This window comes from Bos mutus, chromosome 13 (assembly GCF_027580195.1).
Source record: "Bos mutus isolate GX-2022 chromosome 13, NWIPB_WYAK_1.1, whole genome shotgun sequence".
Lineage (NCBI taxonomy): Eukaryota > Metazoa > Chordata > Mammalia > Artiodactyla > Bovidae > Bos > Bos mutus.
In genome coordinates this window covers 48662754-48685816 of record NC_091629.1, presented here as the reverse complement: position 1 = coordinate 48685816, position 23063 = coordinate 48662754, and the positions used below count along the sequence as shown (strand labels likewise).

The 23063-nt window shown below is 38.1% G+C and overlaps 1 protein-coding gene across 2 annotated transcripts in view; it reads left to right on the top strand.

The window, feature by feature from the left end:
- Window positions 1–23063, top strand: part of TRPC4AP (transient receptor potential cation channel subfamily C member 4 associated protein) — a 69549-nt gene that overhangs the window by 20805 nt on the left and 25681 nt on the right. For both annotated transcript variants that reach the window (XM_070381635.1, XM_070381634.1), the window contains exons 4-7: window positions 4938–4995; window positions 6987–7042; window positions 11457–11585; window positions 16345–16552. In XM_070381635.1, the coding sequence (XP_070237736.1) occupies window positions 4938–4995; window positions 6987–7042; window positions 11457–11585; window positions 16345–16552 (451 nt within the window). The remainder of the gene's footprint in view (window positions 1–4937; window positions 4996–6986; window positions 7043–11456; window positions 11586–16344; window positions 16553–23063) is intronic.

Genomic DNA, 23063 nt, shown 5'->3' with positions numbered 1-23063 from the left:
CATCAATTCTTCGGCACTTAGCTTTCTTTATAGTCCAACTCTCACATCCATACATGACTACTGGAAAAACCATAGCTTTGACTAGACGGACCTTTATTGGCAAAGTAATGTCTCTGCTTTTTAATATACTGTCTAGGTTGGCCATAACTTTGCTTCCAAGGGGTAAGCATCTTTTAATTTCATGGCCGCAGTCACCATCTGCAGTGATTTGGAGCCCCCCAAAATAAAATCTGCCACTGTTTCCCCATCTATTTGCTATGAAGTGATGGGACCAGATGTCATGATCTTAGTTTTCTGAATGTTGAGCTTTAAGCCAGCTTTTTCACTCTCCTCTTTCACTTCCATCAAGAGGCTCTTTAGTTCTTCACTTTCTGCCATAAGTGTGGTGTCATCTGCGTATCTGAGGTTATTGATATTTGTCCTGGCAATGTTGATTCCAGCTTGTGCTTCATCTAGAGCTCAGCGTTTCTCATGATGTACTCTGCATATAAGTTAAATAAGCAGGGTAACAATATACAGCCTTGACGTACTCCTTTTCCTGTTTGGAACCAGTCTGTTGTTCCGTGTCCAGTTCTAACTGTTGCTTCCTGACCTGGATACAGATTTCTCAAGAGACAGACCAGGTGGTCTGGTATTCCCATCTCTTTCAGAATTTTCCAGTTTATTGTGATCCACACAGTCAAAGTCTTTGGCATAGTCAATAAAGCAGAAATAGGTGTTTTTCTGGAACTCTCTTGCTTTTTCAATGATCCAGTGGATGTTGGCAATTTGATCTCTGGTTCCTCTGCCTTTTCTAAACCCAGCTTGGACATCTGGAAGTTTACAGTTCACATATTATTGAAGCTGGGCTTGGAGAATTTTGAGCATTACTTTACTAGCATGTGAGATGAGTGCAATTGTGTGGTAGTTTGAGCATTCTTTGGCATTGCCTTTCTTTGGGACTGGAATGAAAATTGACCTTTTCCAGTCCTGGGGCCACTGCTGACTTCTCCAAATTTGCTGGTATATTGAGTGCAGCACTTTCATAGCATCATCGTTTAGGATTTGAAATAGTTCAACTGGAATTCCATCACCTCCACTAGGTTCATTCGTAGTGACGCTTCCTAAGGCCCACTTGACTTCACATTCCAGGATGTCTGGTTCTAGATGAGAGATCAAACCATTGTGATTATCTGGGTTGTGAAGCTCTTTTCTGTGTATTCTTGCCACCTCCTCTTAATATCGTCTGCTTCTGTTAGGTCCATAACATTTCTGTCCTTTATTGAGCCCACCTTTGCATGGAATGTTCCCTTGGTATCTCTAATTTTCTTGAAGAGATCTCTAGTCTTTTCTATTCTATTGTTTTCCTCTTATTTCTTTTCACTGGTCACTGAAGAAGGCTTTCTTATCTCTCCTTGCTGTTCTTTGGAACTCTGCATTCAAATGGATGTATCTTTGCTTTTCTTCTTTGCTTTTTGCTTCCCTTCTTTTCACAGCTATTTGTAAGGCCTCCTCAGACAGCCATTTTGCTTTTTTGCCTTTCTTTTTCTTGGGGATGGTCTTGATCCCTGTCTCCTGTACAATGTTATGAACCTCTGTCCATAGTTTATCAGGCACTCTTGTCTATCAGATCTAGTCCTTTAAATCTAGTTCTCACTTCCACTGTATAATCATAAGGAATTTGATTTAGGTCATACCTGAATGGTCTAGTGGTTTTCCCTACTTTCTTCAATTTCAGTCTGATTTTGGCAATAAGGAGTTCATGTCTGAGGCACAGTAAGCTCCTGGTCTTGTTTTTGCTGACTGTATAGAACTTCTCCATCTTTGGCTGCAAAGAATATAATCAGTCTGTTTTCAGTGTTGACCATCTGGTGATGTCCATGTGTAGAGTCTCCTCTTGTGTTGTTGGAAGAGGGTGTTTGCTATCATGTTATTACTTCAATTTGAAAAAACACTTCCTTTCCTTAAAGATGCCATTTTCCCCAAAGCAAAAATTGAGTGTTGAACATTTACATCCATAGCATGAGTCATAGACTGTATTCCTTCAACCGTTGCTCAGCATTCCCTCTTTAGCAATCCCAGCGGTCCTGTCGAGTTTACTTACTGGCCAGTTTGAAGGGCCTTTACTTCTGAATCGTTTGTCAAAGAATTTGCTTAATAGAAACCAGTGTGTTCCTGGGAGGAAAAAGAAGATAGGAGTCTTTAGCCTGGTGTCTTATTTGCAGTGGGAACGAAGCTTTTCTCCTGCAGGTACATGCCCCATCTTAGGACATCTTCGGATCATTAGTTCTTGATTTTGTGGAGTTTTTCTTCCCTGCTTTGAGTTAGGTTAGCTTCTCCAAGAATCTCAGTGTGTTTATGGCGGCTTTTGCTTGGATTATTTTGTTCTTCACTAACCATTATTTGGGTGCATTTCTTCTTGCTGAATTCTCATGTCATCTTGCTTCTAAAAGTACCTTTCAAAGTTCTTTATTTCTCCCTCTGCCAATCCCCAGAAAGGCTCCAAAGTAATTCCGTTTTCAACATGCTGCCTAATGCTTAGCTGAAGTGGAATGGTGGCTACACCATTCCTTGTCAACTTGAACAAACCCCTAATGTAACACTGGAAAGTGTATCCTAGAGTCTGTGAAGTTAGATGCCTGTAGGATCAAGTAGGCGTATAGTGAAGCAGGCCCAGAGTAAGATGATCTACATAAGTTAAATGACTGCAGAGACTGAGATGAACTGGAGAGTGCATGCCTGCTTTTATAGGGAAATGACTTCCATTTCTTTTGACCTTTGCCCTCAGGGATGTAGGAAATCTAGATTCGTAAGTAGAATCACAGCTTTTCAGTAGATATGGACCACATGAATTACGTCTGTGGGCCAGGTGTAATCCATGCTTGGCATTCAAGGACTTTTAATTTGTTCATTGACATAGAACATCATCTATTTGAAGACAGTTTATTTTAAATATAATAATCTATGCAGGATGAGCTCCTCATACTTTACTGGGATGACTGAAAAGCAGGGCATCTCTTTGAAAAGCTTTTGTGTAGTACATCTCAAAATCTTAAAGATCGTTATTGATTTTGCTCTGTTTGCGTTTATGTGAATCTCTTCTGAGGACATAAGTCAAAATGAGATAAAGCTTTGTATACAAAAATGCTTAGTGTGGCATTACATATAATAGTTAAAAATATTCATCAGGAGGAAGGTAGTTTTTGTTTTCTATAAGGTCAGTGGTGATATCATTGATATTCTCTGTTATTTTCTATTCTCTGCTAAATTAGTTTCCATTCTAATCCTTATTATTTCTTTTCTTTTGCTTGCTTTGGGGTTGGCTTACACCTCTTTTTTTTCAGTGAATTGAAGTAAAAGATTAGGCTATTGGTTTGAGATAATTCCTTTTTTTTTCTTTTAAGAGAAATTTTTTGCATTTTTACTGAAGTACAGTTGCTATACAATGTTATATAAGTTACAAATGTACAGCATAGTGATTCACAGATTTTAAAGGGTATGCTCCATTTATAGTTACTATAAATACTGGCTGTCTTCCCCATGTTGTATAATACATTTGTGTAGCCTGTGTTACTCTCAGTAGTTTGTACTCCCCCACTTTGATGTTGCCCCTCCCCACAACTGGTAACTACTAGTTTGTTCTCTGTATCTGTGAGTTTGCTTCTTTTTTTGCTATAGTCACTATTTTGTTTTATTTTTTAGATTCCACATACAAGTGATATTCATATACTGTTTGTCTTTCTCTGTTTTATTTCATTTATCATAATGTCCTCCAAGTCTGTTCATATTGCTGCAAATGGCAAATTTTTGTTCTTTTTTATAGCTGAGTAGTATTCTTCTCTCTGTGTGTGTATTCCATGCGTGCTTTAGTAGAACATGTATTCTGCTCTTGCTGGGCAGAATTATATAGCTATCTGTTATAGCTTATTGGTTTATCGTGTTCAAGTCTTCTGTTTGGTGATACCTCATTTTCTATCCATTATTGAAAGTGGAGTATTGTCTTGTCCAGCTACTGTTTAACTTGTCTGTTTCCTTCAGTTCTGTCAGTTTTTGCATCATGTATTTTGAGGCTCTGTTGTTAGATGCATATATGTTTATTATTGTTATATCTTTTCCAATGGATTGACCCTTTTATCATTATTAACTCTTTCTTTCAACAAAATGTGTGTTTTTTTTTTCAGAATGAGCTTTTAAATGCATATTTATTATAAACAGTTTAAACAGGAAGTGAAAGTGTTAGTCACTCAGTCATGTCTGACTCTTTGCAGCCTCATGAACTAGCCCACCAGTCTCCTCTGTCCACGGGACTCTCTAGGCAAGAATACTAGAGTGGGTTGCCATTCCCTTCTCAGGGGATCTTCCTGACCCAGGGATCGAACCTGGATCTCCCACATTTCGGGCAGATTCTTTACTGTCTGAGCCAGAAGGGAAGCCCTTAAACAGTTATATGTTGTATTAAAAGTATGTAAAATGATAAATGAATGCATATCCTCTCCAGCCCCCTGTGGAAATCAGTATTAACAGTTTATGGTGTATCTTTTGTGATTCTTTTTATAAACTTGTGTTTATAAAAGAACATAAATATTCTAAAGCAAGAGTAATCATTGTTGTAATGTTCTGCAGCTTTTAAAAAGTTGAAGCCACATTGGATCCCAGAGGTTAACTAATCTAACATTCTTATCTTTTGAAATGAGAGTTGAGACCATGGTGGGACCCTGACTTGCCCAAGTTTTCATGGAGAATAGGTGGCTGAGCTGTGACTAGAACCCAGGTTTCCTGACTCTTGGTACAGTGCTCATTTCCCTGAACTTCATTGCCTTCTCCCTGTGTTGGGAACAAAAGGGCCTTGCAGTACCATGACAGGTATTTGGGCCATGAGTTATCACAGCAAAGATTGTTTTATAAGTTGTGCTTTGAATTTTGAAGATTTTATCCCTTTTTTTTTTTTTTTTAAATAGCTCCTTGTAGAAATTCTTATGAGGCCTACAATTTCTATTCGGGGACAGAAACTGAAAAGTAAGTATACTCAGCAGCTACTTGCGCTCATTTTCTAACCTGCTATTGTGGTGATTCCCAGGAGTGTCTCTTCCTTCCCTTCACACTGAGGACATGCCTTACATTCAGCTGTAGAACATTCTCCGCCTAACTGTTCTCTTTATTTTATACTCGGTAGAAAATACAAATCTGGTGCTTTAAATCAAAAAGTGTGAAAACTACTGGACTAAAAGAATTGCATCTTTGTAATTTCTAACAGTCTTTGGGTTCAGCTTTTATGTTTTCTTTGCAAATTCTTATTTCTCATATCACTAATTGAGAGAGTAAGGAAAAAACTGGCAAGATCATTTACTTTTTTAAATTACTGTCTTGTTTTTGTTGTTATGAGGTTATTCACGCTCTTTGTAAAAAGTTCCGTTACTACCAGAATGTGTGTGGTGAAAAGTCAGAGTGTTAAGATAGCACATAATTTCTTGAATTGGGCGGTGGGTATATGGGTATTGTCCTATTATTAGTCTTTATAACTTACACATGTTGCAAATACTATTTTTAGGTCGTCCTTTTATAATTTTTAAAAAAAACTGTAAAAAATTAAAAGACATTAAAAGCCAGGGATCAGTTAACATTTGATGAATGTTTACTACAAACATCAGTTTGTCTTTTTTTTAATGAAAAATTTTTCTTCTAAACAAAATCAACATGACATAGTGTATAAGGAAGGCCTTGTTTATACGTGCAGGAGCAGTTAAGAGGATTTGTATTCATCTTTGATGTCGTACCTTTGTATCCTGTCTAAATTGATTCTTCCTGTCCTTGGTCCTCGTAGCAAGTAGCAGCTTGTAATTACCTGTTGGTGTACTTATTTATTCTCTCTTCCCCTCTAAATTCATAAGTTCTATGAAGCTTTGTCTTTTTTTTTCCCCTGCTAACCTCTGTATATTCTGTATCTGCTCTAGAGTGGATGCTGAATAAATATTTGATGAATGAGTGAGTTCCAATTCCCTTTGAAAATGAAGGTCTAGAAGTACTGAAATACACTGATTTGGTGTTCCAGCCTGCTCCGAAGTCATGAAGTAAACCAAAAAGCCCCCTTAGGTTGAAAAGCAGTGGTGAGGGATATAGGACATCTCCATTGTCTCAAGATTATGTCAGTTAGTCCTCTGGTCACTCTAGCTTGGCAGGGCTGCCCACTGGAATTGTGAAGGGAAGCCTGACATTTTAGAGTTTGTGGCAGCATGGGAATGAATGTAAACAGTTTTTAAAAATAAAAAATGATGCCAAACAAAACACTTTATCCATGGTTCATACTCAGCTTTATTATCTCCTCCTTTTGAGGTCATGAAAATTTATTTTCCATTTTGTCATACTCTTCTGTTCCTGCTCACGGAGAAGTAACTAGTTCTTTATTAGAGTCAGTAGGTTAGGGATTAAAAGCCTTTTATTTAGCACAAATAATAAAACAGAACACTTTGAGTCTGGAGTAAAAAAGACTTCCTTGTTTGCTGCTAATAGAATTTTCAATGGAGATTTATAACAACAATCCTGGTGCTGATACTTTAGTTTTAGTGGATTCTTACAGTTCTGTTTTTGGAAATGTGTTTTAGGGAACCAGTTCAACACAAGCATAAAATTAAGGCTGTATGTTACATTATTTATTTCTAGCCTATTTAAATAGCAAAAGTAAAAAAAAAGAAAAGCTGGATATGATTTTAAGCAAGCTGCAAAGGGAACATGGCTTATTAAGTGATAACACCACAACAGGTTGAAATTATGAAGACTGTGGACCCTAATAAGCATACTAGTATATCAGACCAAAAAGCTATATACAAATTGGTTAATAGGCTCTGATGGGCATCCTGAAACTCGGGTAAATAAGGACTGGAAGGAGGTATGCTGAAAGGAAAATAATCATTTTGGGATCATGAGGAACAATTCTTATGTTCAAAAATTTGATTCTGTTGTACTGTCTTTCCAATGAGAAAAATAACCAGTTGTTCCCCTTTCACTTTCAGTAAGTGATGAAATGTCCAAGGACTGTTTGAGCATCTTGTATAATACCTGTGTCTGTGTAAGTACCCCTGCCACTGGGACCTCATTTATCTCCCTGCCAGATCTGCAGTGCTTGAGGAAGGAAGATTTGAATGGGGGTGGTAGACATGACAGCTATCTTCACACATTGGAGAATTGGACTTATGGACTTATGTGTGCCTGAGAACCAGAACCAACAGGTAGAAATTGTGGGGTGGCAAAATTTCATAGTAATTGTTAAGAACCATGGCTGATTCAACAGCTACTGAACTCTTCTAGCCCTGGAGGAGTCCAAGCAGAGACTGAACAAATACTTGTTAAATGGATGCAAGCCTGGGAAGAGTGTCTATGACCTTTTAGGATTTCTTTAAACTCTACTGTGCCTACTCCTTCATTTTTATTGTTAGAAAACAGAACAAGAACCAGAAGGCCTACCTTTTGTTGACCAGGACACTCATCTAGGTTGATCACTGAGTGAGAAAGAATGGTAAATAGAAGCAGTTTGGTAGAGAGAGCATAGCACTTAGTGCTGGAAGTTGACTCGGGATTCTGGCTCTTGTCTTCATGCTTATTCATTCTCCCTGTGCTTCAGTTTCATTTCTTAGTAGAGTGTGGTTAGTAATCATACTAACAACACCATAGGGTTATTGTGAGGATTAAATGAGATGATAGATGTGAAAGCACTTTGTAAAGCAATATACAGTGTTAATTTTTGTAAGACACAATACCTGTCTTTTGGGAGCTTATGTGGTAAACTGTAAAGAGTGAATCATATACAACAGAAGGAAACAGATGCTGTTGCAGAAGTGAAACCTATATGCAGTCAAAGCACAAAGGAATATTTAATTTTCATTTCATTGCTTGCTTCATTCAAAGAAAGATTTCAGGCACCTTGTTAGGAGCATGTAAAATCTACCAAGATCATTAATTTAGAAGCAGATATCCAGGAATTGGGCTGAACATAAAATCATCTGTACCATGGATGGGGTACAAATTTGGATTTAAGCATCTTAACAACCAACACAAATAGGGAAATATGTTTCAGTGCTTAACACAGTTAAGCATCTATTATAACAGTGCTCTGCAATAGAAATATAACACAAAACACTCAGATTCTTTTTATTTTACCTTTAGGAATAATGTGTTTATTAGTTCAGGATTGATATCCTAAGATAAAAATCGGCATCCACAAAGATCTTGACAACATACATGATAGACCATTTGAATAAAAAGAATTAAAAAGGGATAAGCTTTGGATATAACTATAAACATACGGGAAATAAAAACTAAGGTCCTGAGCAAGGGAGGTATGTCTTAGGGACATACAAATGAAAAATAGTTTAGGGGCCTAAACTGTCAGTAAGTTCAGAGTTCAAAAGGATTCATCAAAGACTACTGTCACCAAAAAAGGCTAAAACAAGCTTAGTCTACTGATCAGTCGAAATAAAATATTTAAAAAGAGTTGCACCCTTGTGTGCGACTCAGCAGTGGTGCCCTGCTTCCATGACTGTGCAGCTTTCCTCTGGGGGCACTCCTTGCCAGAAATTTCCTCCCTCCTGTTCCCTCGGGCCATCTTTCTGTGGTGGTCCTGGGGTCCTGGCCCGGGGACTGCTCTCCAGTCCCCACTCTCCAGCTTCCCAGCCACCGTGCCCACCGGTGGACCCACATCCCAGTCCAGGCTTCGGGGGCATCTTAAAGACCATGGATCCTTGGAAAAATGATGGAGAAGGAGTACTGTCAGGCCAAAAAGGCACAAAACAGATTTAAATTTCCTTTGGGGACAAAGTTTTATAGAGTGAAACCTGTGTCATGGAAGAAGAAAGTATAATTTATGGAAGAAACTGAGACATTCTGTGACATTTTTCTCATTTGTTCAACAGTGCTCATTCATCCCTTCCAACACAGCAGACCGTCTTTTTATAGAAAAGTTAAAATAATAATATAGTTCAGTGGTACATATCATTTACTATTTACCTGGTTACATTTTAGGAACAATAAATTCACCAAAACTCTCAGCTGAATTAAAGTGGTTTTTGTTTTTGTTTTTCTACCCAAGTAACTCTAGAAATGCAGATCAAACTAGTTCATTTTTTCAAAGGGAAAATGTGCATTGTGGCTTATGATTAGCCACCTTAATTGCCTGTTACATATACATTAGCTTGAACTTAGATATTCACTGTTAGTTATTGTTAGCAGCATTTGTCCTTTTGTGAAACCAGTATCAGAAAACTTACACCCTTTAAGACATTCTTTATAAAATGTATAAATTCTTCACAAATATTTGAAAAGGAGTGTTATTGCCTGCAGATATTTATAATTTCGAGTTTGCCTCTGTAGACTGTGAAAGCAAATTGTTTAATTTTTTTTTTTAGATGCGCTTTGATGTTTCAAAACAAAAAGAAACTAATTCCATTGACTGACTTTAAAATCAGCTATAATCATTAGTCTTCAAAAGCATTTTGCACAGATTGGTCACCTGGATTCTACAAGAAGGCATGTGCTGGTGGTGGTCTCCCAGCAGCACACAGCCCTTCCCAACACTCTCTTATTCTGTTTAGAATAATCATACTGATGAGGTCAGAATTCATGGTTCAGTTTCAGAAAAAAAGTATTCATTGTACATTAACCATTTAGAGGTCATTTAAATAACAAATGTATTGTAAAAGACATGTAGAATTTTAAAACTGAAGATTCGGACCTGTTTTTTCTCTTTTTTTTTTTAAAAAAGAGTTATGTAATAAACCTGCACCTAATCTGCATTTTTAGTCACTGATTAGGCTATGTATATTTTGTGTTTGCTTCTGTGTACCACATTTTAAAAAGTATAAAAATGTATTATACTGGTCTCTCAAGAATGTTAGAGTATAATATAAAAGTACTCCAAAAACAGATGAAATAACCTATCACTCCAGCATACTAGGTTGTTTTAAATGTCCTCGTAGCCAGTTTTTTTGAAAGTAAGGAAAGAAGTAGGAAGAAATAGTTGAAGTTAATTTTAACATTGTAGTTTATTTAATACAGAGTATGTCAAGAATACTATTCCAACGTGTAATCAACATGAGTAATTTTTAGTGAGATAACATGTAATCAGTATAAGTAATTATTAATGATACATTCTTTTTTTATTTTAAACTTTCAAAGTCCAGTGTATTTTTTGCTCTTACAGCACATCTCAGTTCAGACTAGCCACATTTCAAGTCCTCAGTAGCCACATGCAGCTAGTGGCACAGGTAGGCACAGACAGACCTGTAAGGTAAAAATAAGCTAATTGTTCAGGTAGTGCACAATTATAACTAAAGCCGGTAAGAAATTGTTCTTATTAAAGAAAAGATGATGCATGTGTGATGTAAAGACTCCATCATTCACAGCTTCCATGCTGTTAATAGTCTTACGGGGCAGTCCTACAAGAGTGCCAAAGAATTTTTGAACTGTGGTGTTGGAGAAGACTCTTGAGAGTCCCTTGGACCGCAAGGAGATCCACCCAGTCCATTCTGAAGAAGATCAGCCCTGGGATTTCTTTGGAAGGAATGATGCTAAAGCTGAAACTCCAGTACTTTGGCCACCTCATGCAAAGAGTTGACTCGTCGGAAAAGACTCTGATGCTGGGAGGGATTGGGGGCAGGAGGAGAAGGGGACGACAGAGGATGAGATGGCTGGATGGCATCACTGACTCGATGGACGTGAGTCTGAGTGAACTCTGGGAGTTGGTGATGGACAGGGAGGCCTGGCGTGCTGCCTGGGGTCGCAAAGAGTCGGACACGACAGAGTGACTGAACTGAACTGAACTGAATGTTAATAATACTCCAGTAGAACACAGTTCAGTTTTAATAAAGGGCAAGGAAGGGGAAGGAAAGACAGGGAAAGAAGGAAGAAAAAAAGAAAAGGAATGGGAAAGAAAGAAAATGAAACGAAAGAGAAGAAAGAAGAAGAAACAAAAACAGATAGGATGATGTGGTCCAACCTGTGCTGATCTGATTTACATCCAGGTTAGATGGAAACCTAGGGCTTTCAAAGTTGCAAACACCAGTGCCTCCAAGGATCAGGTAGAAAACAAGAAAGGTTTGCCTGTTTTGGAGTGGGCACTTTAGTCACAAGTCACAAGTGACTAACCTGTGACTAACCTGGAGTAAGATTGTCCTGTCTCTTAAATTCAAAATTTAAAAGGTGCTGCTGGCCATATAAAACTTGGCTTACTAGGTGCTGGTTTGTAGCGCTTGATTTAAATACTAGGCAGATATAGGTTAAGAACCTATGATGGATATTATTTAAAAACTCCTCCCCAGAAAAAAAATGCATTCATACAGTGTTTTATATATAGTTGTAGGAATTTAAGGTCTCAGCTACAATTCCTGGTATAGCATGGAATTGCTTTTCCATGTCTGGAGGGGATATTTTGCCCTTTATGTTTTATTTTGTGATTTTAACCTGTTCTGTCTTTTCTTCTCCCCTGATAGACGGAAGGGGTTACAAAGCGTTTGGCGGAAAAAAATGACTTTGTGATCTTCCTGTTTACACTGATGACGAGTAAGAAGACATTCTTACAAACAGCAACCCTCATTGAAGATATTTTGGGTGTTAAAAAGGTGAGCTGGGTCCTCTGGCTGGTGCGTGACCAGGTGGAGCAGAATGTCTCAGACAGCTGTACATGAGTGATATACAAGAGCTCTTTTAAAGAAGAATTTTGCCATATTCATATAAAATACTTAAATATATTTATAAATATATAATATTATAGTATATGCTAACAGAATATTTATATATAAACATAAATACTTAAAGATTTTAAAAATACTTAAATATATTTAAGTAACACAAAAAAGTTATTTTTTTGTGTTGCTTAAATATATTTACTAGGTTATGCTCCTTATAACAGGTCTTAAGTGACTATAAAACTTAAGACAGATTGAAATCAAACTAATTATAAAACTCAAAAGGACAAATTGACGTGAATTTAATGTGTCAGCTATTGTTACTGTGCTGAAATCAAATTGTCCCTCAATTATTATGATGCAGGATCTTTTTCGCATAGCTCTTCTGCTGTATGCTGTGCAGGGACTCCGTTTTGCTACCACTTCTCTATATTTGAACTGTTGTGAAGCTTTCTTATGGTGATGTTTGACTTTCACTTGTTACATTCACCTGTGTTTTTTCTCATTACTCTTCAGCAGTTACTTTTAATTGACACCAACATAAGAAATAACAAATATGAGCACTGAAATCCTGCTACTTGGTCTTAAGATGAACTTTCAAATGATGCAGAATATGCTTTTCTTAAAAAAAAAAAAAAAAAAAAGGCAAACTGTAATCGAAAGCACTAAATTAAAAACTTGTCATCAAGCACTCACAGACCTCTCCAGAGGTCTGTAGACATGTTAGAGAAGCACTGTATTAGATTTTTGGCATAATGCTTGTTAGAACCTGGTTTTCTTCCCCCAGTCTGTGTCAGTTACAGTTGGCAGATTTCTTTTACTACTGAGGAGGTGGGAGTTAGCATTGCTCTTAGAGTTGCTGTTGCAGTGAAAAGAGCACCGTGTGCATTGTGGAGATCCCCGCTTTCACTTCTGTCATCCTGCTGCACTTTCCCCAGGCTCTGCTTGTCATTGCCCAGGCCAAAGATGCACAAGTGACCCATTGTCTGTAGGAACACACTGGAGATGTGTGCAGGTCCCAGACAGACCCTTTGTTCCCTTTGATGAAAAGGCTTTGTTATTTTTCCAATAATTGTATGTTCCAGTTTGTGAGAAGGGGCTTCCAAGGCGGAAACTCCAAATTCCCTGACAATCTCAGCATGAGACTCTGGGATTGCTCCTTCATAACTTTGCCTCCTTGTCCCTTGTGTGCTCTCTCCCCTCTCATACTTTTCTGTGTTGCCAAAAATGGTGATGAGTTTTGCTAGATGTTAGTTGGAAAGAATAGACACCTTAAAGAGAGTGGGAACACAAGCCACAAACTGGGGAAAGATATTTGCAACTCATTCAACTAACAAAAGATTGGTATTCCGAATTTATCATGAGGAATTCCCTGGCACTCCAGTGGTTGGAGACTCTGAGCTTCCACTGCGGGGGGCACGAGTTCAATACCTGGTCAGGAAACAAAGATCCCACGTGCCTCATGGTACGGCCAGACAAACAACAGAAAAGACCAAAAGCAACAATAGAATTTATCGTGAATTCTTACACATCAGCAGGGAAGAGACAATTGGCCCAGTAGAAAAATGGGCAGTGATAGGAACAAGCATTTTACAGAAGAGAGACAGATGATCCATAAATAGAAGATGCTTAACTCCCATGAGAATGTGCATCACTGCAAACGTATTACTGCGGACACCTTTTTGTATCAGTGGAGTAAACCTATTTTGTTTTCTAGTTGAATATGCGCCTTCCCTGTGACCCACACCTATGGAAGCATTTCCTTGAGGACTGAGGCACTAGTATCGTGGCCTAGGTCACCTGTAACCTGTGCCCAGGCATGCTTGTGGGGAAGCTCAATTCCAGGACAGTGATTCTTTTATTTATTTATTTTTGGCTATGCTACATCTTCATTGCTGTGCAGGCTTTCTCTCGTTGCAGCGAGCAGGGGCTGCCCTCTAGTTGCAGTGCACAGGCTTCAGTAGTTGCAGCATGTGGGCTCAGTAGTGATGCTCGCAGCCACTAGAACACAGGCTCAGTAGTTGTGGCACAAAGGCTTTTAGTTGCTCCATGGCATGTGGAATCTTCCTGGACCAGGGATCAAACCTGTATCCCTCACATTGGCAGGCAGATTCTTAACCACTGGACCACTAGTGAAGTCCCCGGAACAGTGATTCTTAGAAATAAAAACACTAAATTGAAGCCACAAGGGTGTGAAATCAATTCAGTGGATCTACCAGGTAATAGAAAAGATCAAAATGTATTGTGTAAGGGTAACTCAGTTTTTGTTTCATGTGTATACACATATTTATGCATTCACCTATGTATATTTGCTAGGTTGTGATGGAAAATTTATTTTTTACTCTTGAATATTGTCAGAATGGTTTGGAAGCCACTGCCCCAGAAAAACTTCTGCACCTGTGCATCAAGAAACACATAAGAACGTTTAAAGCATTATTGATTAAGAGCCTGAAATCTGGTCTCTCTGATCCATCAACAGGAAAATGGATAAATGTCCTCTATTCCCACAATGGGATATTATACAATGAATGTTGCTATAAGCAGCAACATAGCCAAATCATAGAAATTATTGATAGAAGTCAGTCAAAGAAGATGGTCTATAGTATATCATTTTTTCAAAGCTCAAAAATAGGCAAACTCAAATTATACAAAACTTTTTTCAATGAAAAAACAATAATAAAATTCAGAATAGCGGTTACCTCTGGTAGAGAGGCAGGGAAATGTGATAGAAGAGGCGCACATAGCTGTTCACTTTGTTTTACTTTGTGGCATATATTACACCAAGTATTAAATAAAAATTAAAATGTAACCCAAACAAGTGCACCTGAAGAGTGGGAGGGCCTGGGTTGTAACCCCACACCCTAAGTTAGCCAGGGCTAGAGGAACTGATGAGCTGAAAGTTTTCAATAATAACAATAGCCAACATTTATTGTTACTATTGTTACTGAGAAGCAAAGGTGGAAGAAATTGTTCTCAAATACCCCTCCACAGACAACCAGAAGTGGGAGTAGGATTCAGGAGGGCTTCTAGGAATCATCTATTTGTTCATGACATGTTTATTGAGACCCTCACTACCAGGTTCTATGCACTGAAGCTCTGGAGAGAAGGTAAGACACACCTCGCCCTCAAGACAGTGTCAGTTTATTTGGGAAATTATTTGGGAATAGAAAACTTCGTGTGATATGTGCAGTGATAGAGAAATACCCAATCCAGTGAAAGTTGAGTAAATTTATGGGATGAGGGGTAGCAGGTGTTATCTGAGGAATGTCAGGATGCTTCAAGGAGAGAAACTCATGTGATGTATGTGCAACATTTGTGGCTCTTAAGAAAGGAAATGAGAATATAACCAGATAACAAAAAGCATTTCTTTAAACTCAGTACTCACTCATGATAAAAGCTAGGAATAGAAAGAAAATTCCTTAAGGTGATATTGACTATCTGTTAAAATTTACAGCAGACATCCAACTGAACCTGGAACTTTGGGAATACTTCTATTACAGGAAAAGGGGAGAATGTCTGCTGTCATTTACTCTCGATAATTGGTTACATAGGCAGGTACACAAGGAGACGCCTTTGGGAATGTTCATTGCTAATTTGTTTAATAGTGAAAAGTTGTAGTCTACCTTAACACACACATATTGTAAAAGGAGAAAGATTGAATAAATCATAGGGTAAAACAGTGAGAAATGAATAAAGCAGACTTATTTGTATCAATAAAGTTAAATTACAGTGTTGACTGTGAAAAATAGGGTATAATATGTCAATCACACTGGATGCAGAACAAAACTATATTTTTGTTTATTGAGGTATAATTAGTTTCAGGTATACAGCTTAGTGATTCAAAATTTTAAAAAATCATGCTCTGTTAAAATTTATTTTAAGAATTTATTTGGCTGCATCCGGTCTTAGTTTTGGCACATGGGATCTTTTGTTGTGGCACATGGACTCTAGTGTGGTGTGCAGGCTTGATAGTTGGCGGCATGCAGACTTGGTGGCTCTTAGGCATGTGGGATCTTAGTTCCCTGACCAGGGATCAAACCCTCATCCCCTACATTGCAAGGAGGATTTTTAACCACTGGACCACCAGGAAAGTCCCTAGGTTATACTCCATTTAAAGTTATAAAATACTAGCTGCATTCCCTGTGCTATACGTTATATCTTTATTTTATACATAGTAGGTTGTGAACAATAACATGTATTTTTGTGGAAATATTTGTAAGTGTGAACGTGTAGAAATAATAGAGTTCAAAGTAATGGTTACCTCTGAGGGGAAAGAAGTGAAGGCTACTGGATAGGGACACACAGGGGCGTTCACCTATGTTTAAAATATTTTATGTCTTAAAAAGAGAACGTCTGTGGCAATTTCTCATTCATAAAACTTGAATGGTAGACTTTTTTTTTTTAAGCCAAAATGGGACATATGAGCAAAGGTAGAGAATACAAATAGTGGCGCTCAAAGGGTTTAATCCTCAAACCAAGACTGCTAGGTAGATTAGTTCTGTTTAACAAATGAGAAAACAAAGATTTAAATTCCATGACTTACTTAAGGTTGCACAGCTGCAAATTGCAGAGCTGGGATTTGAACCTAAGTGGTCTAAATACCAAGCTCCATTCTCAGGGGAATGCAGTAGAGCGGCACATTCAGTCTCAAATGAACTGAGCATGGGAATTGTTTTGTTTGTGTCTTTTGTAGGAAATGATCCGACTAGATGAAGTCCCCAATCTGAGTTCCTTAGTATCCAATTTTGATCAGCAACAGCTTGCTAATTTCTGCCGGATTCTGGCTGTCACCATTTCAGAGATGGATACAGGGAATGATGACAAGCATACACTTCTTGCCAAAAATGCTCAGCAAAAGAAGAGCTTGAGCTTGGGGCCTTCTGCAGCTGAAATTAACCAAGGTAAACTCTCTAAGTTGTCAGAATTTTGACACTGTAGCACTGAGATCCCTTCCTAAATCTTTTCTTTCAGTATTTCTAGAGATTTGACTCCATGTGAGGGCTCCTTGGGGTCACTTAGAGTGTGTAAAATTTGTGTGTATCTGTTCATTATTTTGGGGGACCAAGTCCATAGCCATCAGATTTTTTAATAGTTCCAGAATTTCAAAAAAGTGAAGCACCATTATTTATCAAAATTAAAAGTACATATATCTTTTGTTCCACTACACTTTTTCTGGGTCTTTATGCTATATGCAAAAAATCTTTGGTCATTACTTTGCTGACAAAGGTCAGTCTAGTCAAAGCTATGGTTTTTCCAGTAGTCATGTATGCATGTGAGAGTTGGAGTATAAAGAAAGCTGAGCGCCGAAGAATTGATGCTTTTGGACTGTGGTGTTGGTGAAGACTCTTGAGACTCTCTTGGACTGTCCATCCTAAAGGAAATCAGTCCTGAATATTCATTGGAAGGACTGATGCTAAAGCTGAAACTCCAGTACTTTGGCCACCTGATGCAAAGAACTGACTCATTGGAAAAGACCCTGGTGCTGGGAAAGACTGAAGGCAGGAGGAGAAGGGGATGACAGAGGATGAGATGGTTGGATGGCACCACTGACTCGATGGACATGAGTTTGAGCAAGCTCTGGGAGTTGATGATGGACAGGGAAGCCTGGCATGCTACAGTCCATGGGGTCGCAAAGAGTCGGACATGACTGAGCTACTGAACTGATACTGACTGATGCTATATGCTATGTGTGTGTGTATATATGTGTGTGTATGTTTCTCTGTACAGGGAAGATCCCCTGGAGGAGGGCATGGCAGCCCACTCCAATATTCTTGCCTGGAGAATCCCCATGGACAGAGGAGCCTGGTGAGCTACAGTCCATGGGGATGTGAAGAGTCAGATACGCCTGAAGCGACTTAGCACTTGTGTATGTACACACACACAAACAGAGAGAAAGATACATACAGTCATACATTAGAGAGGCTGGAAGTTCGGTTCCAGTATCTGCAGCACTGTGAGAAATACTGCAGTAGAGTCACACAAACTCTTTGGTTTCCCAGTGCATATAAAGGTTATGTTTACACTCTACTTAGTCTATTCAGTGTGTAATAAGAGCACTATATCTAAAAAAAAGTACATACTTTAATTTAAAATATTGCCTAAAGTGCTAGCCATTATCTGAGCCTTCAGAGTTATAATCTCTTTGCCTCAGTGTTGATGGCTGCTAACTGATCAGAGTGGTGGTTGCTGAAGCTTGGGTAGCTGTGGCAGTTTCTTAAAATAGGACTGCAGTTTGCTACATGGATTGACTCTTTCATGAATGATTTCTCTGTAGCAGGCAATGCTGTTTGTTGGGATTTTACTCATAGTAGAACTTACTTCAAAATTGGAGTCAATCAAAAAAAAAAAAAAAAAAATTGGAGTCAATCTTCTCAAACCCTGCTGTTGCTTTATCAACTAAGTTTATGTAATATTCTTAAATCCTTTGTCATTTCAGCAGTCTCTTTTTTTATTGAAGTATAGTTGATATACAGTGTGTTAGTTTCTGCTGTACAGCAAAATGAATCAGTTATGCATATACATACATCCACTTTTTTAAGACATTCTTTTCCCATATAGGTCATCACAGAATACTGAGTGGAGTTCCCTGTGCTATACAGAAGTTTCTTACTAGTTATCTATTTTATATATAGTAGTGTGTGTATGTCAATTCCAGTCTTCCAGTTTATCCCTCCCCCGCTTCCCCCTTAGTAGCTGTAAGTTTGTTTTCTCCATATATGACTCTATTTCTGTTTTGTAAATAAGTTTATTTGTACCTTTTTTTTTTACTTTTAGATTCCACACATAAGGGGTATTATATGGTGTTTATCTTTCTCTGGCTTACTTCACTCAGTATAACAGTCTGTAGGTCCGTGTTGCTGCAAGAGGCATTATTTCATTTTTTATGGCTGAGTAATACTTCATTGTGTATATGTACCACATCTTTATCCATTCATCCATCAGTGGACATTTGGGTTGCTTCCATGTTCTGGCTATTATAAATAGTGCTGCAATGAATGTTCTGGTGTATGTATCTTTTTGAATGATGGTATTCTCCAGGTACATGCAGGGCTTCCCTTGTAGCTCAGTTGGTAAAGAATCTGCCTGCAGGGCAGGAGACCCGGGTTTGATTCCTGGGTTGGGAAGATACCCTGGAGAAGAAAATGGCAACCCTTTCCAGTATTCTTGCCTGAAGAATCCCATGGACAGAGGAGCCTGGAAGGCTACAGTCTGTCGGGTAGCAAGAGTCAGACATGACTTAGTGACTAAACCACCAGATATATGCCCAGGAGTGGGATTGCAGGATCTGACTGGTAGCTCTGTTTTCAGTTGTTTAAAGAAATAGAGGTATACATAGTAGTCAGCTTTGGCTACCATAACAGGATAGCATAGACTGAGTGGCTTAAACAACAGAAATTAGTTTCTCACAGTTTTGGATGCTACAGGTCCAAGATGCAAGTGCCATCGGCAGTGGTTTTGGTGAGGCCTCTCTTCCTGACTTGCAGATGGCCGCCTTCTCACTGTGGCCTCAGTGTGACCTTCTCTCTGCACATGCACAGAGAGCCCTGGTGTCTCATCCTCTTAAATAAGGATACCATTCCTGTCAGATTAGGACCTCATTTTATGATCTCATTTAATTACCTCCCTAAAGACTCTGTCTCCAGATACAGTCATGTTGTGGATTAGACCTTCAACGTAACAATTTGTGGGGGGACACAGTTCATTCCATTATAGTGTGGAAGGCTAAAGTGTGTAGGATGTTGCCAAAAAGTTTTTGTTTTGTTTCTAATAAACTGCGGCTGTGAAATAGTTTTCTTGACCAGCAAAATGATGATTTATCTATCTTCCTGCCCCTCAGTTAATAAAAATGTTAGAGCACTTTATAGGCTGCTCAGAAACTACCAATTATTTCTTCTGTCGATTCAGATGGAAACAAATGGATCCATCTGTGGGAAAAAGGTCTTTCAAATTTTAGTCAGAGATGCAAATAAAGCCTCAGGCCTGGCAATTATCAATTTATAGGTGACACAGAGATGAGAGGGGCTGATTTACACAACATGTGAGCTAGAATGGAATTCAGAATCCTCTCAGAGATCTGGAAAGCTGGGCCTCAACTGCAGCAGAAAAATTTACAGGAATATTTTGGAAATACTGATGTTTTAACAAATAAGAGAGACAAGGTCTGCTTTTGCAGAAATTATTGGAAGTTGTGGATGTTTTAATTTTCAGCTGGTTTAACATTAGCCAACAGTGTGTGTGGTAGCTACTGGTAAAGCTGTGAGAAGTACAGATTGTACAATGCTGGGGTTGCCAGTCCCCTGAGATTGTGCATAAGTTGGTGAGTAAAGTGAGGCCAGTGAGTTTTTTCTGAGAAGAGACTCCATAACTTTGATCAGCTTTCATCATCAGAGAATCCATAACATTCATCAGAGATGAGTGACTAACAAAAGCTCAGGACCCTGTCGGGTGGGAATCAGTCTCAGAATCCTAAATACTGGGCAGGTCACATCTGAATGGCTGTGTTTAGTGTTCAGGGTGTGTTGACTAGGTCTTGGGAACTGCCCTCCGAGGAACAGTTAGGAAAACTGGAGCTGTTTACCTGGAGAAAGAAAATGTGACTAAAAATCCATGTTTTTGAAATTTTTCAAAATTAGAAATTTTTAGAATTCAAACTTATCATTTATTTTATTTTTTGTGGGGGGAAATCTACAGTTGTGTTTTTTTTTTATTCACAAACTACAAGATGAATAGCAGGTATACAGCAGAAAGTTTGTTCTCCTCCCAGTGGTGACGTATCACCAGTTTCTCATCTGTCCCTCCAGAGATGCCCAGCCACGGGGGTGGAGGAGGGAATGAGAGAAGACTGGCTCCTTTCTGGTTGTACTGATGATGATGTAAAATAAGCACCATGCTGCCTCTGACTCTTTTCAGATAACTTTATCTTGCAAAGCATCCCATTCCAGTACATGTAGAATTACCTGATTCCTTTTTACAAGTGGATAGCCATTGTATGGGTGTACCGCAATTTATTTAATTAGTCCAGTGTTGATGGAAATTTGGTTTCCCTCGTCTTTGTTCCTACAAATAACATCTTTATGTATAGAGTTTAATGTGCTGGATATTTGCCTTTTAAATGTTGATAGATGTTAACAAATTTACCTTCCATAGAAATTACTAGTTCATCTTCCCACCCTGTATACCCTTCCCAGTATAGGGCTATTTTAGATTTCTTGATATTTCTCAAACTTGATAAGTAAGAAATGGTATCTCAAAAGAAACAAATGTAAACACAAAACCAAAAAATTCTATCCCAGTATATTTTTGTTACTTGATGTGAAAGTCACATTAAAAAACCAACCACCTTGTTCAGTGACTTATAGTACCTTTGCAGTTTGTGCGGCCACCACCTCCATCTAGTTCCAAACCGTTTTCCTCATCCCAACAGGAAACCCTGAACACATTCAGCAGTTACTCCCCAGCCCCTCTCCCCGCACCCCGTGCTAAGCGGCCTTAGTTGTGTCCAGCTCTTTGCGACCCCGCCAGGCTTCTCTGTCCATGGGATTCTCCAGGCAAGACTACTGGAGTGGGTTGTCATTGCCTTCCTCCAAGGGATCTTCCAGACCCAGGAATCAGACCCCTGCATCTCCTGGGTCTCCTGCGTTGGCAGGCAGGAAGCTCTATTCCCCCCAGCCACTGGCCATCATCTGCTTTCTGTCTGTGGATTCACCTATTCTGGGTTTTTCATATAAATGGATTTTAAAAATGTGTGACCTTTTGTATCACATCTCATACCTTTTTCACTTATCATGATGTTTTTGAGGTTCATCAGTGCTGTTAAATGTCAATGTTTCATTCTTTTTTCATTCTTTTTTGTGTGTATATAACAAAATTTATAATTTTGTTAAATACACACAAAATTTATACACATTACAAAATGTGTATCTATTGATGGACATTTGGGTTAGTTACACCTTTTGACTACTGTGAATAGTGCTGCTCTGAACACATGTATTTGTTCGAGCACCTACTTTCACTTCTTTTGGGTATGTATTGGGTTGGCCTAAAAAGTTCATTCAGATTTTCTGTAAGATCTTACAGAATGAATACTTAGGATGGAATTGCTAAGTCACATGGTATAATAATTCTATGTTTAACTTTTTGAGGAAAAGTTAGTTTAAATATAGTTTTATTTCATCTTTGTTAATGAAGTCATACATTATTTTATAGTCAGTCACTAATTTGTAGAGGATGGAAAGAGGCTAAGATGATTTGCCAATTTCTGCTGGGACTAAATTCATATGACATAATCCTCCTAACTAGTTATTTTGTTTTTATTTATTCTATTTTTAAAGAACTTGCTTTAAAGTTGTATTCTTCTAGGATTTATGTTAAAATTTTTTGTTATGGGACTCTTCACACACATAAAAGTAGAGACATGTATCTAACAGTATAATGATCCCTGTTTACGTATTTCAGCAGTTATCAACTGATGGCCTGTCTTTGTCTCTACCTTCCTTTACTCCTCCCTTCCTCACTTTGGATATTTTGAAGCAGATCCCAGGCGTTATAATATTTCACCTGCCTATATTTCAGTGTTTCTATAAGATGGTGATTCTTGAAACACAACTCTTAATACCATATTATACTCTCCCAAAGTAATATTAATATCTTGATATTTTGAAATATCTATTTGTTAATTTTTTTTTTAGCTGTTACATTTTCATGGTTCAGAAAATTACAAATTCAGAGAGGTGTTCACTGTAAACTTCTCCTCACACTTTTCCCAATGGCCATATTCTCTTTGCCTTTGGCAACCACTCTTTTCTGTCCTTCCAAGATTTAGTATATCCACAAGCAAATAGGCACAGACATTAGCTTTATTTTAAAGAGGGTTAATTTTTGGAGCCAAGATTTGAACCTGAATTCCCTGCCTTCAAAGTTTATTATGCTGTTTATGCTGACCAGAATTTCTGTCTTACTCATCATGGTGAGTACAATGGAACTGGTGGAAATAGGAATTGGGTGGTTAAGCTGCTTTCTTTACCTTAAAAAAAAAAAAAGGACTATCATTTTTTCTTCCTGGTGTGTGTGTTATAGGAAAATCAGATAGTTAAGTAATTTTAAAAGAAGTATTTGTATCCTTTCCTACTTAGGAACAGCCACAGTAAGTACTTTGGTATATATCCTTCCATTCTTCATGTGTGTGTATATATAATGTGCATATTTTAAAGAAGAAAACTTTAAAATTTAAAGACATTGGGCTTAAGCCAAAACTGTTTAATAATTTACTTCTTTAAGAAGTAAATTAAACACCTCTTTAGAGTTGCTATATAGACATATGTGTCATTGTTTTTAGTATTTGTGTATTGTGCTCCACTGCATGGATATATTGTATTTAATCGGTATGCTGTTAATGAACATATAGTCATCTGT